Below are 23,316 nucleotides of genomic sequence, written 5' to 3'. Positions count from 1 at the left end.
CCTGTAAAGATGATGTGTCTAGTTTCTTCTGTAGGGCTCTATAAATTGTTTGTTGCATATGCAGTTATCTCAAAATATTTTCATTTCCTTTATGAGACTATCATTTGAGAAATTATTAATTTTATAACTATGACATGAAGTTGTAAAGTTCTTAATTCTTAATTTTATTTTTTGGAGATTAAAGAATTTAAGGAAAAGGAGGCTCATAAGTCACATCTGGAGACTTCTGTTTTCTTTTAAATAGTTAACTTTCTTTTATATCATGAACTAAGTGCCACATATGAGAAAGTATGCAAACATGCACAGAAAACTGATAAGCAGTGCTACTTTTTCTGCCTTAAAAAGGTTGAATCAGCCACAGAGCCCCTACAGCTTTTCTTCAATGATTCACTTTAATGGTCATTCCCAACACTGCCATCATGACATCACAAATATCTTAAATCCAGTCACTGATGACATTAGAGTACCACTGTGTTACCACATCAGCTCCAACATCCCTTCCCTTTCCATTAACTTGACAAATTAGTTTGGGCTGCAGAGTTATATTCAGCAGATGGTATTACAGGATGGTGGTAACAGCACATGACATAACAAAGAAGGGCTTCATTTAGAACTAGGAAGGAGAGCACAATCAAGAATTACTGGTAATTTTGGATTCATTAATTCAAAGTCAGTTATAGTCCTCTGACAGAGAGTGCACTGATCACTTAGCTGGTTAGTAGTAAAAAAAAAAAGTAAAGTTATCGCTGTACCAGGCCGTGAAGGCCCACAGGGTTGTGAGATGTTGAGGGTCGCACACTATCGGCTCAAAGATGGCGGTAAGGTTGTCAGCCTTATGTGCCAGCCGCACTTTACTCCCCAGGAAAATTATTTAATTAATTCCTGGTACTCATTTCTGTTAGCTGGTTACTAGATGTACTGAAAATAGCTTTTTGGTTCAATCACACTAAAGCAGAGATTTATTACTGCTCCAAGATGCAGATGCACTTCAGTTTTTGTTTATAATACAATTTCTACAATATAAATATCAACTAGTAACATGAGTGCTATAATTAACTCCAAACTGCTTTGCCAAATTTTCTGTAAAGACTCACCATAAAAAGCATCTCTAGCTCATACACACCCCTCTTTCAAAACTTCTTTGCTCACATTCCACTACCTGACAGGCCAAAACTCTGCCTGTCTTGGACAGGCTATTGATTTCTTACAGATTCAATGAACAATGTATCTCGCTGGTCAGTATTAAGCAACATTTGACATACTGAGGGGATGAATCCAGGGAAGTCTGGCATAACTACAGCTTACGATCCAAGTACCTGAACCTTACAAGCAGCAGGCTGTACCCCAGTAGGGTCAAGTGATAAGAACCATTGCAGTATTGCTGTCTGACTACCTCAGATTCCATTCTGACACACAACATCTAATGGACAGGATGCTGGATCAGACTCAGATATATTTTAAATGTTATAGTTAAAAGAAATGCTGTCCCTACTGGGACTCAAACTCTTTTTGTTCAAATAGTAAATAACAGTCATTTTACTGAATGGGTTGTCACAGCTAATTTATAGCATTACACCTTACAAACAACTTGTTCATAAAGTAAGTCGTCTTCTGGGATCTTGTGCCAGATCCCAGAAGATGACTTTCTTCATAGTCATCGCCGTGAAAACTTCAAAACTTACAACTTGTTCATAGTTTGCCTTTGGTGTCAGCCATCCTAGCTAGCAACCAAATATATGCACTTTTATGAATGTACGTACTGTTGATTCCTCATCATTAAAAGCAAATGAAATATTCATTTTACTTCATAAATATTTTTATGATACAATCATAATGTATATAATTTCAATATATAAAACACTATATTCTAATTTATATAAAATTCAGCATAAGAAACATTAAATGCAGACATAAGTATTCAATATACTATTGCTACATTTGAACCTCTGAACCTACAAACTAGTTACTGTACAACTATAACTTGTAACTCAATAGTATATGACAGAATATTCAAACAGCATATAAATTATAAATATCATAAATCTTAATACATACATTAAAAATACTACTCAATCAGCCTACTCTGCTTAAGAACTGTTTAAAATATAAGACCATGAATTTCACTTTATTCTATCTACATACTGGAATCTACTGTTACTGAAAAATAAAATAATTCAAATACAGATTTATCTCTAATGCAGGACATGAAGTAGGGCATAAGTATTGAATTCATTGGCAGAAAAATTGAACTCCAGTGTCTGAAACATGGTGAATATTTGGGATGATATTCCCCTTACAACTTTCAGCCAATATGCTACATGTACATTTTTATTTACTGTGTACAGCCAGGACGCTGGTATGAATTTCATACTTTTTTCCTGTTTAGGCTGAAGATTCAATTAGAATACATATCACAGGTAATGTTAATAATCTCCATGTCAAGTGTATGAACAAACACTATGGTGGATTTATATGGTGGGAAATCTGCACTCTAATCAATACCTGCACCCTTTTTACCTAATTGTATTTTCTTTTCTTTAAACTCTTTGCTACAGTTAAAATGGAAGTAAATAAGCTAAAATTCATTCTGCATCACAAGAAAACATTTCCTTTACAGTCCTTCATCAGTCAATCTCAGGCAATATCTGTAAAAGAACTTATGGAACAAAATGCTGAGGGAATTTGTTAAATATGATGTATAAATACACGTACAAATATAAACTTCATTTAACTAACCTTTCCTTTTTCACGTGTCACAGCCATGCAAACTGTTGAATTACAAAAAAGAGCAATAAGAAGAATATCCAATCACAGAAGTACATTATTAATATCAACATTACAGAAGGACATGCAAGACAACTCTGAATTCAACTTACATATTAAAAATAAGAATGTAAAGGTAACTCTTCCAAAATGTTTATTGCTGCTATAAGGTTACAAATTATTTTATAGACACACAAGGAGGAATTTCTTCTTGGATTGTGATCCTCTCTCATTTTGGTATCTATTTACCAAACTAAGTGGTGTCATATCCCAGATCATAATCTTGATACTCACTGTGTCAGAATCTCAAATCTCACAAGATAGAGTTGGTTTATTTAAATTATATGAATCTGTATTTGATTTTAAAACAGTGCAATGTCACTACTACGCAGTAAGTCCAAAAATTCTAGCCTCAGTACTGGAGCTGGGCCTACTTTGTAACTCATAACATCTTCCTGAGCTATTTGCAGCATCAACTGGTTAAAAATTAGAGATGTCTGAAGGCAGGGGAAGAAACAGTAATTTTAACCAGTTGACATGCCTCAAAGCCTGAGAAAATCTGATCAACTTTAGCCACCATGAAAGCTTCAGATCTCACTTCTCTGTAAATATATCTTTCTTCAAATCTAACTACTTCCATTATTAATGCAAATGTTACTAACTCAATCATGTAGTGTAACTTGGTATGAGGATATTTTAGGGTATAACAAGATAACTAGTAAAAGATACAAAAATTTTAAGAGAGTACCAGAACATCTCAACAATGAAATGCTGCAAAGTGTGAAACGTTAAATTATAATTATTTCCAAATATCCTTTGCATTTTATATGATAAAAGCTTCTCGAACTTAACACCTGTTCTCTCGCCACCAAATTAGCATCCTCAAAAATGTTCAGATAATGGGGTTATTGCTTAAAAGAAAAAATTCTGTCATTCTCTTAATCCTTTAAAACAAAAGTTTACCAGTAATACTAATTTAATATATATACCACACAGAAATTTACATTTTATGGTAAGGTATGTGCAAGGCCGTGCCATAGCTCAAGTAGTTAGTCACTGGCTTACCACAGCGGCAGCCTGGGTTCAATCCCGGGTCTGGTCAAGTGAGATTTGTGGTGGACAAAGTGGCACTGAGGCAGGTTTTCTCCGAGCACTTTGGTTTTCCTGCCAATCTTCATTCCACCAATTGCTCCACAATTACCCTCACCTATCATCTGGGGCTGGTACAATAGGCCAGAAGTGGCCACAGTACAAGGAACTTAGTCCCACCCCAGTAGCAATAAAAAAAAGGTAGTGCAAGGTTTCTCCTACATCTATGACCACATTAGTGGTCTGTTCCTCCAGTTTCATACAGAATTTAATATTAATTCCCTCTTCTAAAAATCTGTCGCATGTGGTTTTTAATAAATAAACCATGAAACCACATATTGCAACCTCAGTCAACAAAATCACATCACTGTTTGACAGAGAACTGTTGACTCAAACAGTCACATGATACAACATATGTCAATCCACCAGAGCTCTCAGCTGCTTCACAAAATCACTGCTCTAATTAGCTGACAGACCTCACACATGGCTATGCGCTATCTCAGATGGAAGATCTTGAGACTAAAATACTGTTGCCTTTTAATAAATGTGGATAACAATGAACAATCCAATTGCTCAGCATAATGTTGTATGGAACTATGACACTATTTCACATCATAAAAACTTATGGCAGAAAAGATCCTGCCACATGATACTAAAACATACACCAAACTTAGAAGAAAACAGCATTTCGAGAGATAAGCGAATGGGAGTGCTTCAGCACAACAAAAAGGGAAGCTAGTCTGCTACACCGATAGGTCCTACATAAATGAAGACACTGAGGTCAGGATGTATAAATACAGCAAATGGAAGTAGCTCAACACACCGTGACATGTAGATCCACTTGCAAGTAAAAGCTGTATAAAAAGGTCACAATACAACAGCCATTGCTGGGGAACATCTTTGTGGATGAGTTGTTTCCCCAGCAACATGCAATAATGGTAGAGACATTTTCTGTGCAGTCCATACCAGGGCTATATAACAAGGGCTAGTAGTTTATCTTCTGGGATACAATGCCATGTAGACCACTAAAAGTCAACCAACATTTAGAAGAAACATATCGCCACCAACTTCAGGGTCAAAGCCAAGCAAGAAACCAGCGTTAAAGTTTACTCTGATTGCCAGCTCCTTTAATGCTGGTTTCTTGCATGGCTTATTCTTTGACCCTGAAGATGGTGGCAATATGTTCCTCCAAAACTTAAGTTGATATTTAATGGACTGCATGGTGTTACATCCCAGAAGATATAACTCTTCAGCTTCTATTTTTGTTTAAAATTTGAACTCCCTCCTTACGGCCTGCTTTAGATGTATGAACAGATTATATGAGTCAATCCGATACATACAAGTATGTGAAGCATTTACGTGACCCTACAGATTTAGTGGTTAACTAATATGTGTTAGTATTTTGATTTCTAAAAGTCTGAAAGCTAGTGTTCAATTTCCACTTAACAAACGGTTAGCCCATTAATGTCAAAAACTGAACAAATTAATCTCCTACACCTGCTAAAAATTCTTGTTCTCCCTATAAAGTTTTCAAATAGCTTCAGGATATTAAATTTAATACAAAATCAAGAACAAATTCTAAAGACTGGCCAGGTAACTCACATGTGTTAATAACTTTAATCTATAGGCACAATACATCGCTGTGGTCACGGTACAAGGGCCAAGAAGGCCCACCCGTTATACATTCATTCATTCAACTTTAACCTGCAGAGTCAAGAGGATGTACACACATTCTGCTCGACAGTCCAAATGCAAAAGGAGCTACAGAAATTGATCCCCAATTCTTGCTAGAAATTCTTATACTTTGGTATTTTAAGTATGACATCCTGCTGTTTAAGTGATATAATACATTCTAAAGACTTTCCATGGTCCACTAACAAAATAAAAGAATACCAATAAATTATAAAAACAAACTGCATCATAAATAAATAACCGAATAAAGGAAAGTAATAATTTTGAACTGGTACAGAGCTTGGATAGCTCTGTCAGCATAGCAACAGGATGACCATGGCTCATTTCCCAGTAGGGGCAAGAGCATGTTCTCTACTCCATAGCACCCAGACTGATTCTGGGACTCACCCAGCCTCCTACTCAACAGTTACTGAGGTCTCTTTCCGTTGTTAAAGTGACCAGGACATGAAACTGATCATTCACCTCCATCAAGTGCTGAGGTCAAGAATGGTAGAACTACACCTCCACTCCCCCACATCTTCATGGTGTGTTGCTTAATTAATCACAGGGAGGATTTTACCTTTATAATACAACTAAGAATATCCATTAATATGCAAAGTAGTTATCATTTCTCTACAGTCCACAACATACAGCACTTAAGGAAATGCTCATGTTGGTCTTCTTTATGAAGAGTAACATGTATGTCATCATGGAACAGAACAGCACAGAAGCCTTTGATAGCATGTAATTGTGAAGGGTTCCTCTGCTCTATAAATAAACTATATCATAATTATGAGTGGTTATTGCTGTATTTATAGGACTATGTGTATTGAAGTCTAAAGTTACAAAAGTGGAAACATGCCAAAATGGTTCTTTGTGAGCTTGCCTCCTTCACTGGTCTTCATGTTCATTTAGAGTAAACATGTCTTTTGCTAATGGGGCCAATCAATAGTGTGACAGCTGTAATGTCTCACGAACATTGGTGGCACAGCTAATCAAGAATGTAAATATGAGTATTAAACTGTACAGAGGCCCCATTTGTGATATCTCTTCAAGCAAGACAATTTCAGCCAATTTCCAACACTGCAACGTTACATTTCTGAGAATGACTTGGTCCTCGACAAAAACATAAACGATATTAAACAACAGCATCATACAAAAGCAATGTGTTGGACATTATGCACTGTCTGGGTGTATATGAAATGCACTGTCTTTTCAAAGCTGGATCCATTCCTATCATCAGAGGAGGGAGTCCTACTCTCTTGGGCCCATTAAAAGACACATTGGACAAATGGGACATTCTACCGAGACCAGCACCAAACAGCATCATTGGCACATTTATCTTCCATCATCTGAAGAAGTCAGTCACAGCACAGCATGGCACAAAACTGGGGCATCACATCCTGCTTCAGTCCAAAGGACATCCTTACCAAAGAATCTGCACGTGCATACTAAATCAGCATAGAAGTTACAAATATGTGGATTATTTCAAAAGTCATGGCAACTAATTTTTTGGGCAAACACGTTACAGTGAAGAAAGTTCAAAATATACTTATGAAAGTGCATGATATACCCCTCCGATTGGCTTAGTCAGATCAGGTAGATGTGAAGGCGTGTAGGTATAGTAGTCAAGAAAAATTGCACATTACGGAATGACTGTTTTTTTTTCATTCTTTAATCCTCGAAAAATTCAATTGTGATTAAGAAATAAAAAATTCAATGTGAGTTAAATCTGAATTCTTACATTACGACTATCAACCTTCAAATTAGTCTCCAAGTGTATCAAATACTCGCTGCCAGCGATGAGGAAGACAGCGAATACCATCAGCTTCACCATCTCCAAATTTTCTCATCCCACGCCGAACTGCGTTGGAAATGTCCTCTTGTGTACGAAAGCGTTTCCCTTGCAATGGCTATTTCAATTTGGGTATTAAGTCATAGTCACATGGCGAAAGGTCGGGTGAACATGGAGGATGGTGTAGTACATCCCCAACATCGTAAATGGTTCGTGACACTGTTTGCTGTGTGGGTGGTTGCATTGTAGTGAAGGGCGATAGCATTGTTACAATGCTTCTATTCACCTTGCAACAGTTCTGTATGATAGAGCATGATCACCCAGAGCTTCCGCAAGCTCTGAGTGACATTCAGTCACATTTCTGCTGCAAAGCACTGCTACTTTCACATAACAACGCTGTTCCAGCCGGCTAACATTCATTCTCGACGAAGTTTATGATCACACTGACTTTGCGCTGGACTCGCTTCGTTGTCCTTGGACTTCCACATCATCTAGCGGCATCATTAGAAATCAGACGTTGCTGTCTCTCAGCGGCAAATTTGAAAATTCTGGTCGGAGCTTTCGAAATTTTAGAAAAATTATGTTGCCATGACTTTTGAAGTAACCCACACAGTAAGCTTGGAAGATGGTTTCTCCTTCTGAGCAGGTCTTGGAAGAAAAAGGCTCTTTCTAAGGGCGAGTTCTGACTTGGTATTTCCAGGGCCTCCTACCCTTTTGTGGTTTCCTTCCTTCATGAGTTGTTGCACTTTTTGAAGGTTTATGTTTCCCACTAAATCCTCCAAGCACTCCTTCCTTTCCCATACTTGCCTCTAGTGGGCCAATTCCCCATGACCTAATTCCCCCCACTTCTCCTATATAATCTGTCTTTTCCCGACTTCACTCACTTCCAACCCGAAGACAGAAGCAGCATATTCTTCTGAAACTACTATCTAAAGAAGCGGTAATGTTTCTAGAAGTCAAAACCACAACTTAAAGATGAAGGAACACACAAAACTGCTATATATAATACAATCACATAATCAATCAAGAATATTGTCTACCATAATATAAACATCAATGATATTTTTTTGCTAAAAGCCAACATTAATGTGTACCTAATATGTATACTTCACAACGGTGCATTTAAATTCATAGTGCTTTATGAAAGTAGGAAGTGAAGTTGTAACAGCTGTAAGAAGATTTCTCTATATTAAACTTGCAAACATAAAAGAAATCCCATGCACTGAAAGGCAGGCCACACATACAACCACAATACAGACAACTAAAAGGATGATAGAAGCAGGCTTTGATTTAGAGAATTACGTTTCTTTCAGCCATCAGCCTGAACAGGGCTTGGATGGATGAGACATTGGACAGATCAAGACAAACTCGACGGGATGGGGCTGAACCCTTTCGAAGGGGCTTGCCCGCAGAGCCTGCAAACTGGAAAACAAACCAATGAAATATGCAACCTTTTCACTTGCAGTACAGGCAGGGATGGGATGGAGGAATGCACTTTCAGTTACAAGCTTTGAACGCATCTGGTTAGCAATTGAGTGATTCCAAACATCCAGTTATTGACAATGTTAGGGCATCCATCAGACAATTCTCAACACTTTAACCAACACTGGAAGAATATAAAGTGATGTAATTCCAATTTGCAGATTTTATATGATATGCTGACACTTCAACCTGTTAAATACACAGCACAGTATATCAGTATTTGGAAACTTAATCACAACCTGGACCAGCTATGAAACTAACAATCCCAGAATTGAGACTGTGTGTCATTCTTGTTCCTACAGGTAAAAGAACTAAATGGCTGCCACCTTATTTATGAAGAAGTTCTCAACTGCCAACTGAAGTGCTAATAAATCCAATCATCCGAACTAGAACCAGTCATTTCATCACACATACCATCCTACATGCGACAGTACACTGAGGTTCTTGATCTTACTGAATTGTAATGCACATATTTCCTTATTACTCCTATACTGAAGAAGGAGGCGGCAGGTTCCATGGCTACATACATAATTTACACGGTATTCCAACCCAATAGATCATAATATAAACTTTCACTCTTATACAAGGTGTATCGGAAAGTCCCCGGACTAGGTCAAAAAAGAAATGTTGGCTTAACTTACTCAATTTTGGCTGTCATTTGCCTTCAAACAGTCTCCTTTGGAACGTATATAGTGATCCCATAGTTTCTTCCATGATTCAAAAGCACCACAGAAGTCATTTTCCTTAAGGATGTCAAGTACCTGCTTGCAATTCCCTTTGGATGTCAGGCTCTGTTTCAAAACGTAGTCCCTTCCGTTTCATTTTCAATTTGGGAAATAAAGTGAATCACAGGTGGCTAAGTCTGGCGAGTAGGGAGGATGGGGAAGGATAACCATGTTGTTGTTAGTCACATACTCTGTGGTTTTCAGGGATGTGTGGGCGGGTGCATTGTCATGATGAAGGAGCAATGCGACACATGTTCAAATTTTCTGTTAAGATCTGGCAAATTCCATAACTGATCCCAGCAGTGTCTCCAAGCTCATGGATTGTTTGGCGACAGTCTTCATGGATGAGTTCTCAAATTTCATCAACATTTTCTGTCATTTTGCTGGTGCTTGGTCGCCCTGAACATTCATCACCTTCAACTGACACTTAACCGACCTCGAAACGTGAATTACATTCAAAAACCACTGTCCAGCTTAAAGAAAGTTCTCCATAAGCCTCATGAAGCATATCAAGGGTTTCTGCAGTGGATTTACTGAGCTTCACATGAAACATGATGCATGCAGTCACATTGCTTGATTTTGCCATTCATCGTAGACAAAACAAAGCACAAAGTCGAAAAAACACTTATGTAAAAACAATGCATATCCACAGCACAGTGTCACATTGCAGATGGATGCAAAAGGTTTTTTGGAAGTGTGACCTTGGCCTCCCTTCTCATCTTCTTTCATCGAGGCAGTTCCAACAGTAAGACCGGGAACTTTCCGATACCACCCCATGCACAATCTCAAACTTCACATCACTGTTCACGTGAATGTGTCTGTATCTGTTTCTGTGTACGTGTGTGCGAGCGTGCATGTGTATGCATGTGCATGTGGGTGCGAGTCTGTAGCTGCTATAAAATGGTACTAAATGAAATTCAGTTTGCTTGTTCCAGTAAAATTTTGAGTTAGTTGAGCAATAATGTAAGTATTACCAGGCTTCTGCTCACTAAATATAAAGCCGTTCTCCACGATTGCCAAGTTTTCTCTTAATATGCATGGTCAGTCCAGTTTGCCCCAACAACCGCAAAATGTTCGTTTTCCTGTGCTTCTACTTTTGTAACAGACATCCGCCATTTCTCTCCATATATACACACAGAAATCATTTGATGAATTTTCTCATACAAACATCGCCAACCTAATCATACAGAAGAAGGGCCCTCAAAGGTTCTCATACTTACTTCCTCCATTTTCCACTTAATTTGAGGAAAATGATGCCCTCCTGCAGATATGGTCCAAACTGTTTAAATATTGTCATACCTACTTCACTGAAACAAAACTGGCATGGTGACACTTCATGATTTGAAAGATAACAAAGTAGTCTTTCAGTGTACAATTAATGATGCAGAAAGGTTTAAGCAGTTACAAAAACCTCCGAATTTGGAGAAGTCTGCATTACAACCTTCTTCTTTAATTGCCATTTGGCTAGCAGGAATGAAGTGAAGTCAGGATCCAGCACACAGAATGTTCACAATGAAGAGCGAAGTGGTTGGCCATCTGTAGTGAGTGATGATCTTGTTCAAGGTCCTGACCGAAAAATTTGTGAAAGACGGCCCCTCACAATTTCGGAACATTCCTGTGAATTTCCACAAAATTCATGCATTGGTCTCTAGAAGATTTTCATAATTAGGCTAGGCTATCACAAGTTTTGCACAGGATGGCTTCAAAAAATTCTCACAGGTGCAAACAAAAAGCAGGAAATGGATTCAGCTTCAACTTTTCTTGAGCAATACCAAAAAAATGATGAATTTCTCAGCCACATCATATGAGTCACAGGTGATGAAACCTGAGTTTCACTTATGAATGTTGAAACCAAAGAGCAATCACAGCAGTGGATGCATACACATTCATTGAACAACCCGAAAAAAGTTTAAACAAATGTTGTCTGCTTGCCAGAAGATGATGGCAACTGTTTTCTGGGACAAGAAAGGTGAGTGATGGTTGAATTCATGCAACAAGAGACCAGAATAACGCCAGAAGTGTACTGCAAAACACTAAAAAAACTGCACAGGTCCATTCAGAACAAAAGGCATGGAATGCTGACACAAAGTGTACTTGCAGTGCTTCTCTATGACATCTATGCCCACATACAGCTACTCTCACTCAAGCACTGCTGGAGCATTTCAACTGGAGGTTGCTTGGCCGCCTTCCTTACAACTTGCTGCAAGCTACTACCACCAGTTTACCAACCTGAAGAGCTGGTTACGATCACTGTGCTTCAACAGCGAGGGGTTGACAGAAGGCGTAAAAACGTGGCGGAGCTCATGGATGGCAGACTTCATCAACAAAGGCATACAAAAACTTATTCCCCGATACAATAAATGCCTCAATTCCAGCAGTGATTATGTTGAGAAGTATCTTAAGTATGTACTTATTTCTTGTATAGTAATTTTTTTTCTCATTGCTTGTTTTGTTGGGAGCTCACCAGAAGTTGCTTTCTGAATAGTCCTCGTATTTTCATGCTGAACTACTTGCGACTGCTAACAGGGAAGTAGGTCCATTGTCTTGGATAAGAAATGTTGCAAAATGAACTACAAAACATAAAATCGGGTAAATTTTCTGGAAAAATGAAGTGGAAATTCAGGGAGAACAGAAAGTTGCGTAAACACAAAATCTGTTAAAGTTTAACATTATGTAATGGCCATTTGGCCGAGTCCATGCAAGAAGTGCTAAATTCATGAAAAACGTAAAATCCAGGATTGTAAAATCATACTTTCACTGTAACTGTATGGTCTTTGTAATGGAGATACAGTGTTCTCTGTGAGGCACAAGGGCATTTTTTAAGTGTAATGTAAATGAAATTCACGCTTAAAGGGTTAAGCACATTCAAAAGAATGTGAAAGGGATTTCAAATTCTTAATAACATTCTTCCCCACCTCCGCTTCAATATATTTCACACTGTCTTTTATAGTAGAGCTGAAATCAGTGTAGATTGCCTGTTCACTGTGGACTACTACTAAACTGTGATCATCCTTCTTGGTATCAGACCTAGCTGGCCTGTTTACAGACATTAGTGAACAGAATCCACACATCTCTTCAAAAGAGTATTCCTGTGGAATGATATTATGCAAGTATTTGTTGTTTTAATTTCTTAATATGTGTTGGATTGAGAATTCAAATGACTGTCTGATGATGCCCTTACCACTACTGACTTAGGACTTACAAAAAACAAAAACTGTCAACTGCTAACTCTTAATACCAACTACAGGAATATTAATAAATGAGCTTATGATTAGCACAATTAATTAAGAAATTGATTTCTTAGTACAGTCAAATAAAAAAGAATAAATTATCTGTAGAGAATTTCTAGGTTATGATAAATATTAATTTAATATGAAGAATTACACTAATATTAAACACACTGAGAATTAATCATATATTTATCACATGATACTAAACAAAGATCACTTATATATATCATAAATATATCACTGCTGAAAGACCAAGCAGCCTTTTGTGCATAAAGGACAAACAGAAATCTGCTTTCAATAGCTCATTTCTGCAGGTCTGTTACCAGACTAGAAACACAGTGCAACATAAGGAGAGGTAAGGCCACCAGAGGACCGCACAAACTTCTGCTCATCCCCACAGCAGAACTAAGAGCACATCGAACACCATTCAATTAATGTAAATTAGTATAACTTACCAAACTATCAGATGGCCTGTAGTAATAGCTGCGATCTGGAAGCCCTAGTCCAGCTGGGCTCACCTGCAAAATTACATTATGTCAGCTTTTCACGGCAGTTTCTTGCAGAGTTACATTTACATTTGTGTGGAGGGCCACTGGGCAATCAAAATATGTGGGCTCTTATCAGCAACAACAAATATGGGTTATTACAATCCCCCTCACCTAATTTCTTGTAACTAAAAATAGAAACTAACTTTCGTTGGTTTTAGAGATGCACATGTCTCAGTAAAATCTGTGGATTCTGTGCCTGTTTAGCAGAGGCCCCTGGGCAGCTGTCTTAGTTACTCCCCCTTAAGTATAGCCCATGTTTCTTGAAACGTGTGCATGTATTTTTGGCATCAAGGAACAAGTATCAGTTCTTTAGCCCATTGTTGACTAACTTCGTCTCTGAGACCTTATCTGTCAGTCTGTCTCAACAGTTGCACCATGTCCCTCAGACGATTTCAAGTGAGCCATATAACTGTACCAGTCCTTCATCTTTCCTTTGACTAAAATATGTATTTAATTTATCAATATACACCAAAAAAGCTCTGAAAATAAGATAACACTACAACAGCTGGGACTTGCTGCTATTTAAATGTCACTGCATAGGCAAGGACAGTGCCACTTAAGAGATCTTCCTAATTGCATCAAATGACTGAACCAATACCACAATGTTGACAGCAGATCTGTTGGACCATTTATTACAGTTTATCACATTTTAGAACATCAACTATTGTAAACTCTGTCAATATCTTTTTGTTTACTTTCCCTCTGGCATTTAAATGAAATGTGTTCTAGTGTCTCATCTTGCACAAAAACTTTCCATATATGAGTACACACAAAGGTGGCAAAGGTTAGGGAAAGACTGGCAGTGAGAAAACAAACGATGCACAGACTTCATAAGAAGAGGTTCAATCTCAAGAAATTAAATGAAGTAGAGGGTAAATAGCAGTATCTGGTTGAAATCTCAAATTGGTTTGCAGCTTTGGAAAACTTGGACACTGAGGTAGATGTTAATAAAGCTTGGGAAAATATTAGAGAGAATATAAACATTTCTGCCATGGAGAGTCTAGGTTATTATGAACTGAAGAAGCATAAGCTGTGGTTCGATGAAACCAGCAGGTACTTCAGGAATAAAAAGAGGGAATATCTGAAAGACAAAATTAATGAGCTTGCAATGAACAGTAAGAACAATAACCTGCACAGAGTCACCAACCTAGAAGTAACTTAGTGAAGGATGAGAATGGTGATCTGCTTGCAGATTCCCACAACATTCTGAATAGGTGGAAGACTACTCTCAGTTATTGAATGTACATAGGGTCAGTGATGTTGGGCATATAGAAATGCACACAGCTGAGCCATTATTACCTGATCCCAGCCATTTTCAGGTTGAAATTGCTACTATAAAATTGGAAAGGTATAAATCACCAGGTAGTGAACAAATTTCAGCAGAACTTGTTCAAGCAGGAAGTGAAATATTTAGTTATAAGATCCATAAGCTAATTAATTTTATTTGACATAAGGGAAAATTGCCTGATCAGTGAAAGGTGTCTATCATTGTATCAATTCACAAGAATGGTGATAAAACTGACTGCAGTCATTATCGGGGGATATAACTGCTATCAACTTCATATAAAATTTTGTCCAATATTCTTCTCTCAAGGTTAAGTCCATATATAGATGAAATTATTGGGGATCATCAGTGTGGGTTTCGACATAACAGATCGACTACTGATCAGATCTTTTGCATTCGTCAGATAATGGAGAAAAAATGGGAGTACAATGAGACAGTACATCAGCTATTCATAGACTTCAAGAAAGCCTATGATTCAATTAGGAGGGATGGTATTGTACAATATTCTGTAGAGTTTCGGGTACCCATGAAAATAGTTATGCTGAGTAAAACGTGTTTAAATGAAATGTATAGTAAAGTCCATGTAGGTAAATATGTCTGACAATTTTCCTATCCAGAATGGTCTAAAACAAGGAAATACTTTATTGCCACTCTGTTTCAAATTTGCTTTAGAATATGCCATTAGGAAGGTCCAGGAAAACCAGGTGGGACTGAAATTAAACAGGATGTGAATCTACTGGGTGATAATATTGTGACATGCTGAGCTATGGATGCCCCCCCCCCCCCCCCCCCCGCCAGCCGTGATGCGCCGAGCGAAGCCGAAGCGAGCCGATGTTAGCCGAGTCCTAGCATCCTGGTCGCTAGGCAACGCGAGTCAACAGCGGTGACGTCACCAAGTAGTAACAGCGGTTACTTCCGGACAGCGTGGCTAGCAACAAGGCACCAGACGACAATTGTCCGATCAAGGCTAAATAAGGAGCAGCGAAAACTATCCATAGTCAGTTGTACTGAGTCAGTCAGTGAGTCCTCGAGCTACCTCCGAGTTAGTTCCGAGTTAGCCAGCAACCAGTCAGTTGTATTGTGGCATTTGGAGTGTACTAATTGTGATACTGCAGATAGCAGTAATCGTAAATCTGTAATTTGGGTGATTGTAAGAGCGAATGTGAAATAAAATTCGCTATATAAAATATGGTGTGAAGTTATTTGTCGCGATATACGTCCGATACGCGACAATATATATACCATAAAGAAAAAATACACAAACTATATTTGACANCTCTGTTTCAAATTTGCTTTAGAATATGCCATTAGGAAGGTCCAGGAAAACCAGGTGGGACTGAAATTAAACAGGATGTGAATCTACTGGGTGATAATATTGTGACATGCTGAGTTATGGATGACGCCCCTCCCCCACCCCCCGCCAGCCGTGATGCGCCGAGCGAAGCCGAAGCGAGCCGATGTTAGCCGAGTCCTAGCATCCTGGTCGCTAGGCAACGCGAGTCAACAGCGGTGACGTCACCAAGTAGTAACAGCGGTTACTTCCGGACAGCGTGGCTAGCAACAAGGCACCAGACGACAATTGTCCGATCAAGGCTAAATAAGGAGCAGCGAAAACTATCCATAGTCAGTTGTACTGAGTCAGTCAGTGAGTCCTCGAGCTACCTCCGAGTTAGTTCCGAGTTAGCCAGCAACCAGTCAGTTGTATTGTGGCATTTGGAGTGTACTAATTGTGATACTGCAGATAGCAGTAATCGTAAATCTGTAATTTGGGTGATTGTAAGAGCGAATGTGAAATAAAATTCGCTATATAAAATATGGTGTGAAGTTATTTGTCGCGATATACGTCCGATACGCGACAATATATATACCATAAAGAAAAAATACACAAACTATATTTGACACAAGTAAGGAGGTTGGTCTAGAAATAAACACAGAGAAAACTAAGTATATGTTGCTGTCTCATCACCAAATTGCAGGGCAAAATCTGACATACAGATAGGAAACAGATGTTTTGAAAATGTGGCACAGTTCACATATTTGGGGATGAATTCGGGTAATGCTTGCTATCATTCAGTCCAGAACCTTTCATCTGCTCATCTGCTGTCTGGAAATGTAAAAAATAGAATATACAAAACTATAATTTTGCCTGTGGTTCTGTATTGGTGTGAAACGTGTCCTCTGACATTAAGGGAGGAAGATAGACTGAGGGTGTTGAGGAGAATATTTGGACCGAAGAGAGATGAAGTGACAGGAGGTTGGAGAAAACTGCATAATGAGGAGCTTCATAACTTGTACTTTTCTCCAAGTATAATTAGAAAGATCAAGTCATGGAGGATGAGGTGGGCAGAGCATGTAGCACGAATGGGAGAGAAAAAGAATGCATATAAGATATTGGTGGGAAAGCCAGAAAGAAAGAGACCACTGGGAAGACCAAGGCATAGGTGGGTAGACAATATTAAAATGGATCTTAGAGAGATAGGATAGGATGGTATGGATTGAACTGATCTGGCTCAGGATATGGACCAGTGGAAGGCTCTTGTGAGCACAGTAATGAACCTTCAGGTTCCAAATGTTGGGACATTCTTGAGTAGCTGCAGAATTGGAGGCTCCTCAAGAAGGGCTCAGCTCCATCAGTAAGTAAGTAATATGAGTACACATATTAGATGAAGTCTACAACCCCAAATTGTTCTGCTACCAGTACACCAAGTCCTCTTGCAGTAACAATTGACTGCATCAAATGTTTGTATCAGACTGGGAATTTCAATACAAATCAATTTACCACAGCTACTACATGCTACTAGTAGATACAGAGCTTTTCATACTGACTGCAAAATAAAAGAGTCTGGGCAAGAAGGAAACTTGTTAATTTCGTAACTTCAAAATAAACAGTTTTTAGGATCACACATATTTGACACAATTCATCTCAAAATTTCACTGAGAACATGATGTTACATTTCTGAAACACAAAATGAATGAAATCGATGTGAGAAAACAACATTTGAAAGCAAAGGATCAACAGGAAAAGTGACAGAATAAGAACAAGTTCGAATGTCCTCACTGGTCACTCTAGATCCCTGTTACTCAAAATTGCTGATTTCTACATACTCCAGTATGACTGAAAGCATGATTTCATTTAATTATGAATTTAAATCCAGTGCAATGTTCTATTAATACTTTTCAGTAAGACACAGCACCACCTCAACTTGGCATATCTTTATATCAAGTACCCTTATAATGATATTCTGACCTGGTATGGTCACTACAAAATTGAACCAGTAGTAAGATTATCGTCTGTCAGGATGTGACACCAAGTAGTTTGGTACACAGGTACCAACATTTCCATCATCATGCTGGAACACATGGATGGACAGAGTAGGTTCCTCCAAAATGATGGTATCTGTCTACCAAACTACTATACTAATGAACTATCCTTTCATCCTACTCAGTGATATCTTAACATGCAAAAGTTGTTCACCCTCACATGTGATAATATTCCTGTTGTTCTGGGTTTTTCTCTCACCTGTATGATTGACTTTATGGGATCCCTTGGGTCAGGTACTACTGTCACTTTGAAGAATGGAGACACACCATATAGGGCATGTAAATGCTGGAGTGCTTGTCGATAGTCCCACGAGTGAATTGAGAATTCACGTAGTACATGCCAACCTCCTGCATTAACAAAGACATGCTTCCTTACAGTTCTCACATGTTTAAGTGACACTCTTCCACAATCGAAACTGCAGACATTATCTGAGGGAAGACTAAAACGCATAAGTACTCAGGACAATATGTGGTTCCTACACAGAAGAAAACAGATAACTGAAAATATTACACAGAAAATTTCTAATTTAGAAGTTCAGTCTAGTATCATTAGGATAGCAAAATGAATGATTTATGATGGGCTGGATATCTGGACATGTCAGAATGGAGGGGTTGCAATCCCTAGTTTCATATATTCTATATATGAAACTATACTTCAAAAAACAATGTGAGGTTTGAGATTCTCATAGTGGCAAAATAGAATCATCCGGAATGTGATGCCATGTAACTTGGTACATACTCGAACGTAGCAACAGTTTAGAGGGGCCCAGTAGCTCCATCTTCAGGGCAGAAGAAAATATAACTTTGTTCACAAAATTACATGGCATCACATCCCAGAAGACTGTATGTGCACATTTCAAGAAACAAGCTGTAAAGATGTAACAAACAGTAACTTCTTTTGCCACACAAATCTGTAGCTATATTTTAATATATTATACATATTTCAGCATCCTGTTGCATTGAGGCATCATTCCTATTATTCAGGTACACTGTCAATAATGCAACAATGATATGAAAGACATCTAAAATATATTATTCCCTAAAAGTGTAACTTTAATATTTTAAACTGTTATGAAATATCATAAAATGTCATTAAGACACTGCCAGTATATCTTATACACTACACTAAAAGTGACTATCAAAATACTTCAAAAAGTCTTTTGTTTTTACAATTTTGTAACATATTTCGGCTGCATGTGGGCCATCATCAGGCAATTTTTAATTTGTGGGGAGACCACTGCACTGTCCAATTGTCTTTCATGCTCCCATGCACGTCGTTTTTTTGTTGTATACTAGAATATACTAGAATATACTACAGTATACTAGAATACTGTCATTGTATTCCTTTTTCAGCCATCATAGTTTTGTATGTCGATTTTGTAGCTGTTTCACTAATGATGCTACTATGAACAGCAATAAATAATTATATACGGACTTTGACTAAACTTTCCTGAATTCTATTGCTCATATTGTACTAACAACCTCCTCAAAACTTGTCTTCCATGATAAAATAATAGGTACAATAGGTACTCAGGGCCACGCCATAGCTCAAGCTGTTAGTTGCTGGCTTCCCACTGCGGTGGCCCGTGTTCGATCCCGGGTCTTGTCAAGTGGGATTTGTGGTGGACAAAGTAGCGCTGGGGCAGGTTTTCTCTGAGTACTTCTGGTTCCCCTGCCAATCTTCATTCCACCAACTGCTCCACAATCGCCCTCACCTATCATCTGGGCCAGAAGTGGCCGCAGTACAAGGGACTTAGTCCCACCACACTAGCAATAAAAAAAAAGACTGCACTTCTAATAAACAATTATGAAAATGAAAACAACGTTTGCAATACCCATCTGATTAATTATTTTTCGCAGAGGTGTGTACTTGTCAGATTCAATGGTGTCCAGAGCCATGCATGATTCATACAGACGAGTCATCTTCCATTCAATTGAACTGTCTCGTGTTGGATGTGGCAATGTTGTGACCAAGGACCGAATAGCCTCTCGATCTGGAAACATATTATACATAAGATGGTCATTTTTCATGTCTAATAAAGTGTTATCTAAATGGATATGAACAAGTACATTACCCGATTAAAGAATACTTTTCCACAATCCCAAGGAGATTTCAAAGCCAAAAATACTTTTGCATCAAAGAAGCAATATTAGCAGAATTCCACGCTAAGTGACTGGACATGGCCTTCATTCGATTCCCGGCAGTGTAAGATTCTTCTCTTCTCCACAGCAACCAGACCGACTCTGGAGCCCACACAGCTTCCTATCCAATGTGGACTGGGGGCTCTTTCCCCGGGGGTAAAGCGGCCGGGGCATGAAGCTGACCGCTCATCTCCATCTAATGCTGAGGTCAAGAAAGGTGGAGCTATACCTCCACTCCCCATAACACTTCATGGCATAGTTCTTAAAAAAATAAGCACAGGAACAACTTTACCTTTACTGCCTGTGTTTATTACTATATTTATCTTCTTACTGGTAGCACGATCTATTATTTAGTCTCCCACAAATCTATGTTATGATTTAATGTTTTCTGCACTACGTGGTCTATACTGTAGATCTTATAATTTAAGTTTTACTGGTACTTACAATACTGTAATAACGGTATTCTTACTAAGAGGAAAACTCCTGACATTTACGAAAATGGATCTAGTTGGAAAAATTACGTATAAATGGAATAAAATTATTTTACATACAACATACATACAAAACATTTCCTGTTTACATCTGTAATAGGTATTTCAGCCTAAGGATGAAACTTTAGCAAGGAAACATGCCACCCAGTTTATAAACTTTGTTAATAAAGACATGTTGTGTGACTGTATACATAACCTGTTTGGATAGTCGAAATACTCAATGGGATACAGAAGTATAAGCTTGAGTATAAAAGGATATTCTTTATCCCATGGATACATCAGGTTAGAAAAAGTTACTCACTCCTGAAGGCAATCTCCTCATCTTGATTCCATTTACTACGTGCTGCAGGAGGCAACACATGGTCCTTGAGCCATCCGCCACATGCGTAATTCCAGAAGTCATCACATGGAGCTACACTTCCATTCATCTTCGGTAGCATCTGGAATTAAATCACTTGAGGTTATTTATTACAGCAATACAAGCAAGTAATAAAAAAAAAAGTTAAACTATCCCTGTAACAGGCCGTGAAGACCCATAGGGTTGTGAGACGTTGAGGGTCCCACACTATGTAGACAATCGGCTCAAAGATGACGGTAAGGTTGTCAGCCTTACGAGCCGGCCGCGCGTATGTTACGGCAGTAACATAGTAATACCTAACATTCATGATCAAATTAACGGTATATTAAATTCTATAAATGCATTTAACCTGTCTTATGCACCTTGGTTAACGCTCCATTATGAAATCAGTTCAGTTGGATACGGTGCAAATATTATGTTTCTGGACATTATCCATCGCCCTGTTTTTGTCTAAAACACTATCATGTTTTTATTTAAAAACACACCGTCTAGGAAACTGCATTATGTCTCCATTTTTTAGGTATAACCTACTCAGTTGGGCCCAGTCCGTATCAAAGACATATTGCGTTTAAAAATAACACGACGGGGCTTTAGACGATGGGTGATGGATAATATCCAGACATATAATATTTGCAATAATGTACCATGGATACGAAATTTTAGATCTTATGGACACGGTGCCTTCAAATCATTATACGAATAAAATACACGTACATAGGAATTACTGGATTTTGGGCTTTTTCCATCGTCCGGAATTCTAGGTAATAGGGGACACGACGTTTCGGAAACTGGATCTGTTTGCGTCTTCAGATGAGAAAGGAAGACACCTACTCCGTTGGGCCCCTTAGAAAGAGCTAATCTCAATCACTGGACAACTCCTGTCGTGTACTCTATTACATAGAGTGTCCTCTATTATCTAGAATTCCGGACGATGGAAAAGGTTAAAAAACCCAGTAATTCTGTGTCATCCACCATCGTCAGCACCCTTCAGAATCTAAAATATATAGGGCCTATGCCCGAACTGCTCCTAAAAGACGGCTGAATTGAGTCGTTTCTAGCAAGGTATAGGAATAAGCCACAGAATAGAGCATCTGAACCAATCAGTACCATAAAAAAGTACTTCCGAATTGACCATTTCTGCAGTAGCCACACAGCAGACGTGCGCTGCAGTAACATGGTCTAAAGAGGCAAATTACGTATGAAGTTCCAACACTGAAGGGAACTTAACCTTTAAAGGGGCACATACACGTACGAGTCTGGCTCGCGAGTCGGACTCGGCTCGGGTTCCAACGAGCCAAACTCGTCCGTGTGTAGGTCGCAAAGTATGACAGTCAGCTTATGCGTTTGTGGTGAAATTAATCCGAGCCCAGCTCCCGAGTCAAGCTCGCCGAGACGGACACGCGAGCCAGACTCGTACGTGTATGGGCCCCTTGAGAGACTAAGAGAGCTGATGAGGCTGACAAAACAAGATTCGACTGCAGTCACAATCCGGAAACTTATATCGAAAAATTGGAAGGACTGGGATTGCATCCAATGTGACTCCTCTTGGAGACAGAAGTGAAAACAGTTCTTCTATAAATTGAAACGAGTGAAGTCTGAATCTTATCATGGCAGCCATATTGAACTGGCTCAGTCCTACCCGCTGAGCCATCAGGGTACGAACACACTGGCCACCATGCAATTTGGTCGCTATATTTGCATCTATCCGTCATATAATTTCAATTTACGATATGTTCTTGGTAAATTAAATTTCCGTTTAGTAACGCCTAATGAATCAGTACATACCGGAAAAAGAAGCACTGCCCGTCCTTTGTGACCTGGCTGTTCTCAAAAGAATGTGCAGTGGGTTTGGTCGAGTCCATTTACAGAAATGAGGATATTTCCACGGATTTAGTAGAGTCCATTAACATAAACGATACATCTGGTATGTCTGAGTTATAACAAGAGCTTTAGTTACATTGTGCCATCCTCCCTCTCTACCGCAATGTTGATGCAACCACTGCCCTGCTACTTCTTGTTCCAAATCTCCTCACGAGCAAGCCAGGGGCCGAGTCTAAAACACTGACTGTACACTCGTAGTGAGATTCAGAGCTATCAAGCATGACTGTGTTTACTTCCTATGTACAGGCATTCCACGGCCAGTACAACATAAATTTTCACTGCTGAAGCAAGCCGTCCCAAAGTTCTGTATTGCTGAAACAAACCGGGAAAGGAATTTATAATATTATTAAATTATGTGAAGTGCAAGAGAAAGGTCAGCTTACATTTCCACTATGTAAAACATGTTAAACTGATCTCATCTGTTCCCTAAAATCCCCGGACCCCCGGGACATGACTCCAGATCCACAAGGCAACACAGTCCATGACCGACTCACATAGCAACCTAAACCCCCCTTTAGGGTTAATGCCCTCCCAT

General features: G+C 38.7%; 1 protein-coding gene across 2 annotated transcripts in view; it reads right to left on the bottom strand.

The window, feature by feature from the left end:
* Positions 1–20,982, bottom strand: part of LOC111871772 (protein gone early) — a gene marked incomplete at its 5' end in the record, with an annotated part of 63,628 nt that extends 42,646 nt beyond the window's left edge. For both annotated transcript variants that reach the window (XM_033754406.1, XM_033754407.1), the window contains 4 exon segments: positions 13,211–13,273; positions 18,109–18,257; positions 19,745–19,903; positions 20,844–20,982. In XM_033754406.1, the coding sequence (XP_033610297.1) occupies positions 13,211–13,273; positions 18,109–18,257; positions 19,745–19,903; positions 20,844–20,982 (510 nt within the window).
* Positions 20,983–23,316: the final 2,334 nt, after the last annotated feature.

Source organism: Cryptotermes secundus, unplaced genomic scaffold, assembly GCF_002891405.2.
Source record: "Cryptotermes secundus unplaced genomic scaffold, Csec_1.0 scaffold785, whole genome shotgun sequence".
Classification (NCBI taxonomy): Eukaryota; Metazoa; Arthropoda; class Insecta; order Blattodea; family Kalotermitidae; genus Cryptotermes; species Cryptotermes secundus.
Note: the sequence above shows the minus strand (reverse complement) of the source record. Positions and strands in the feature narration are given on the sequence as shown.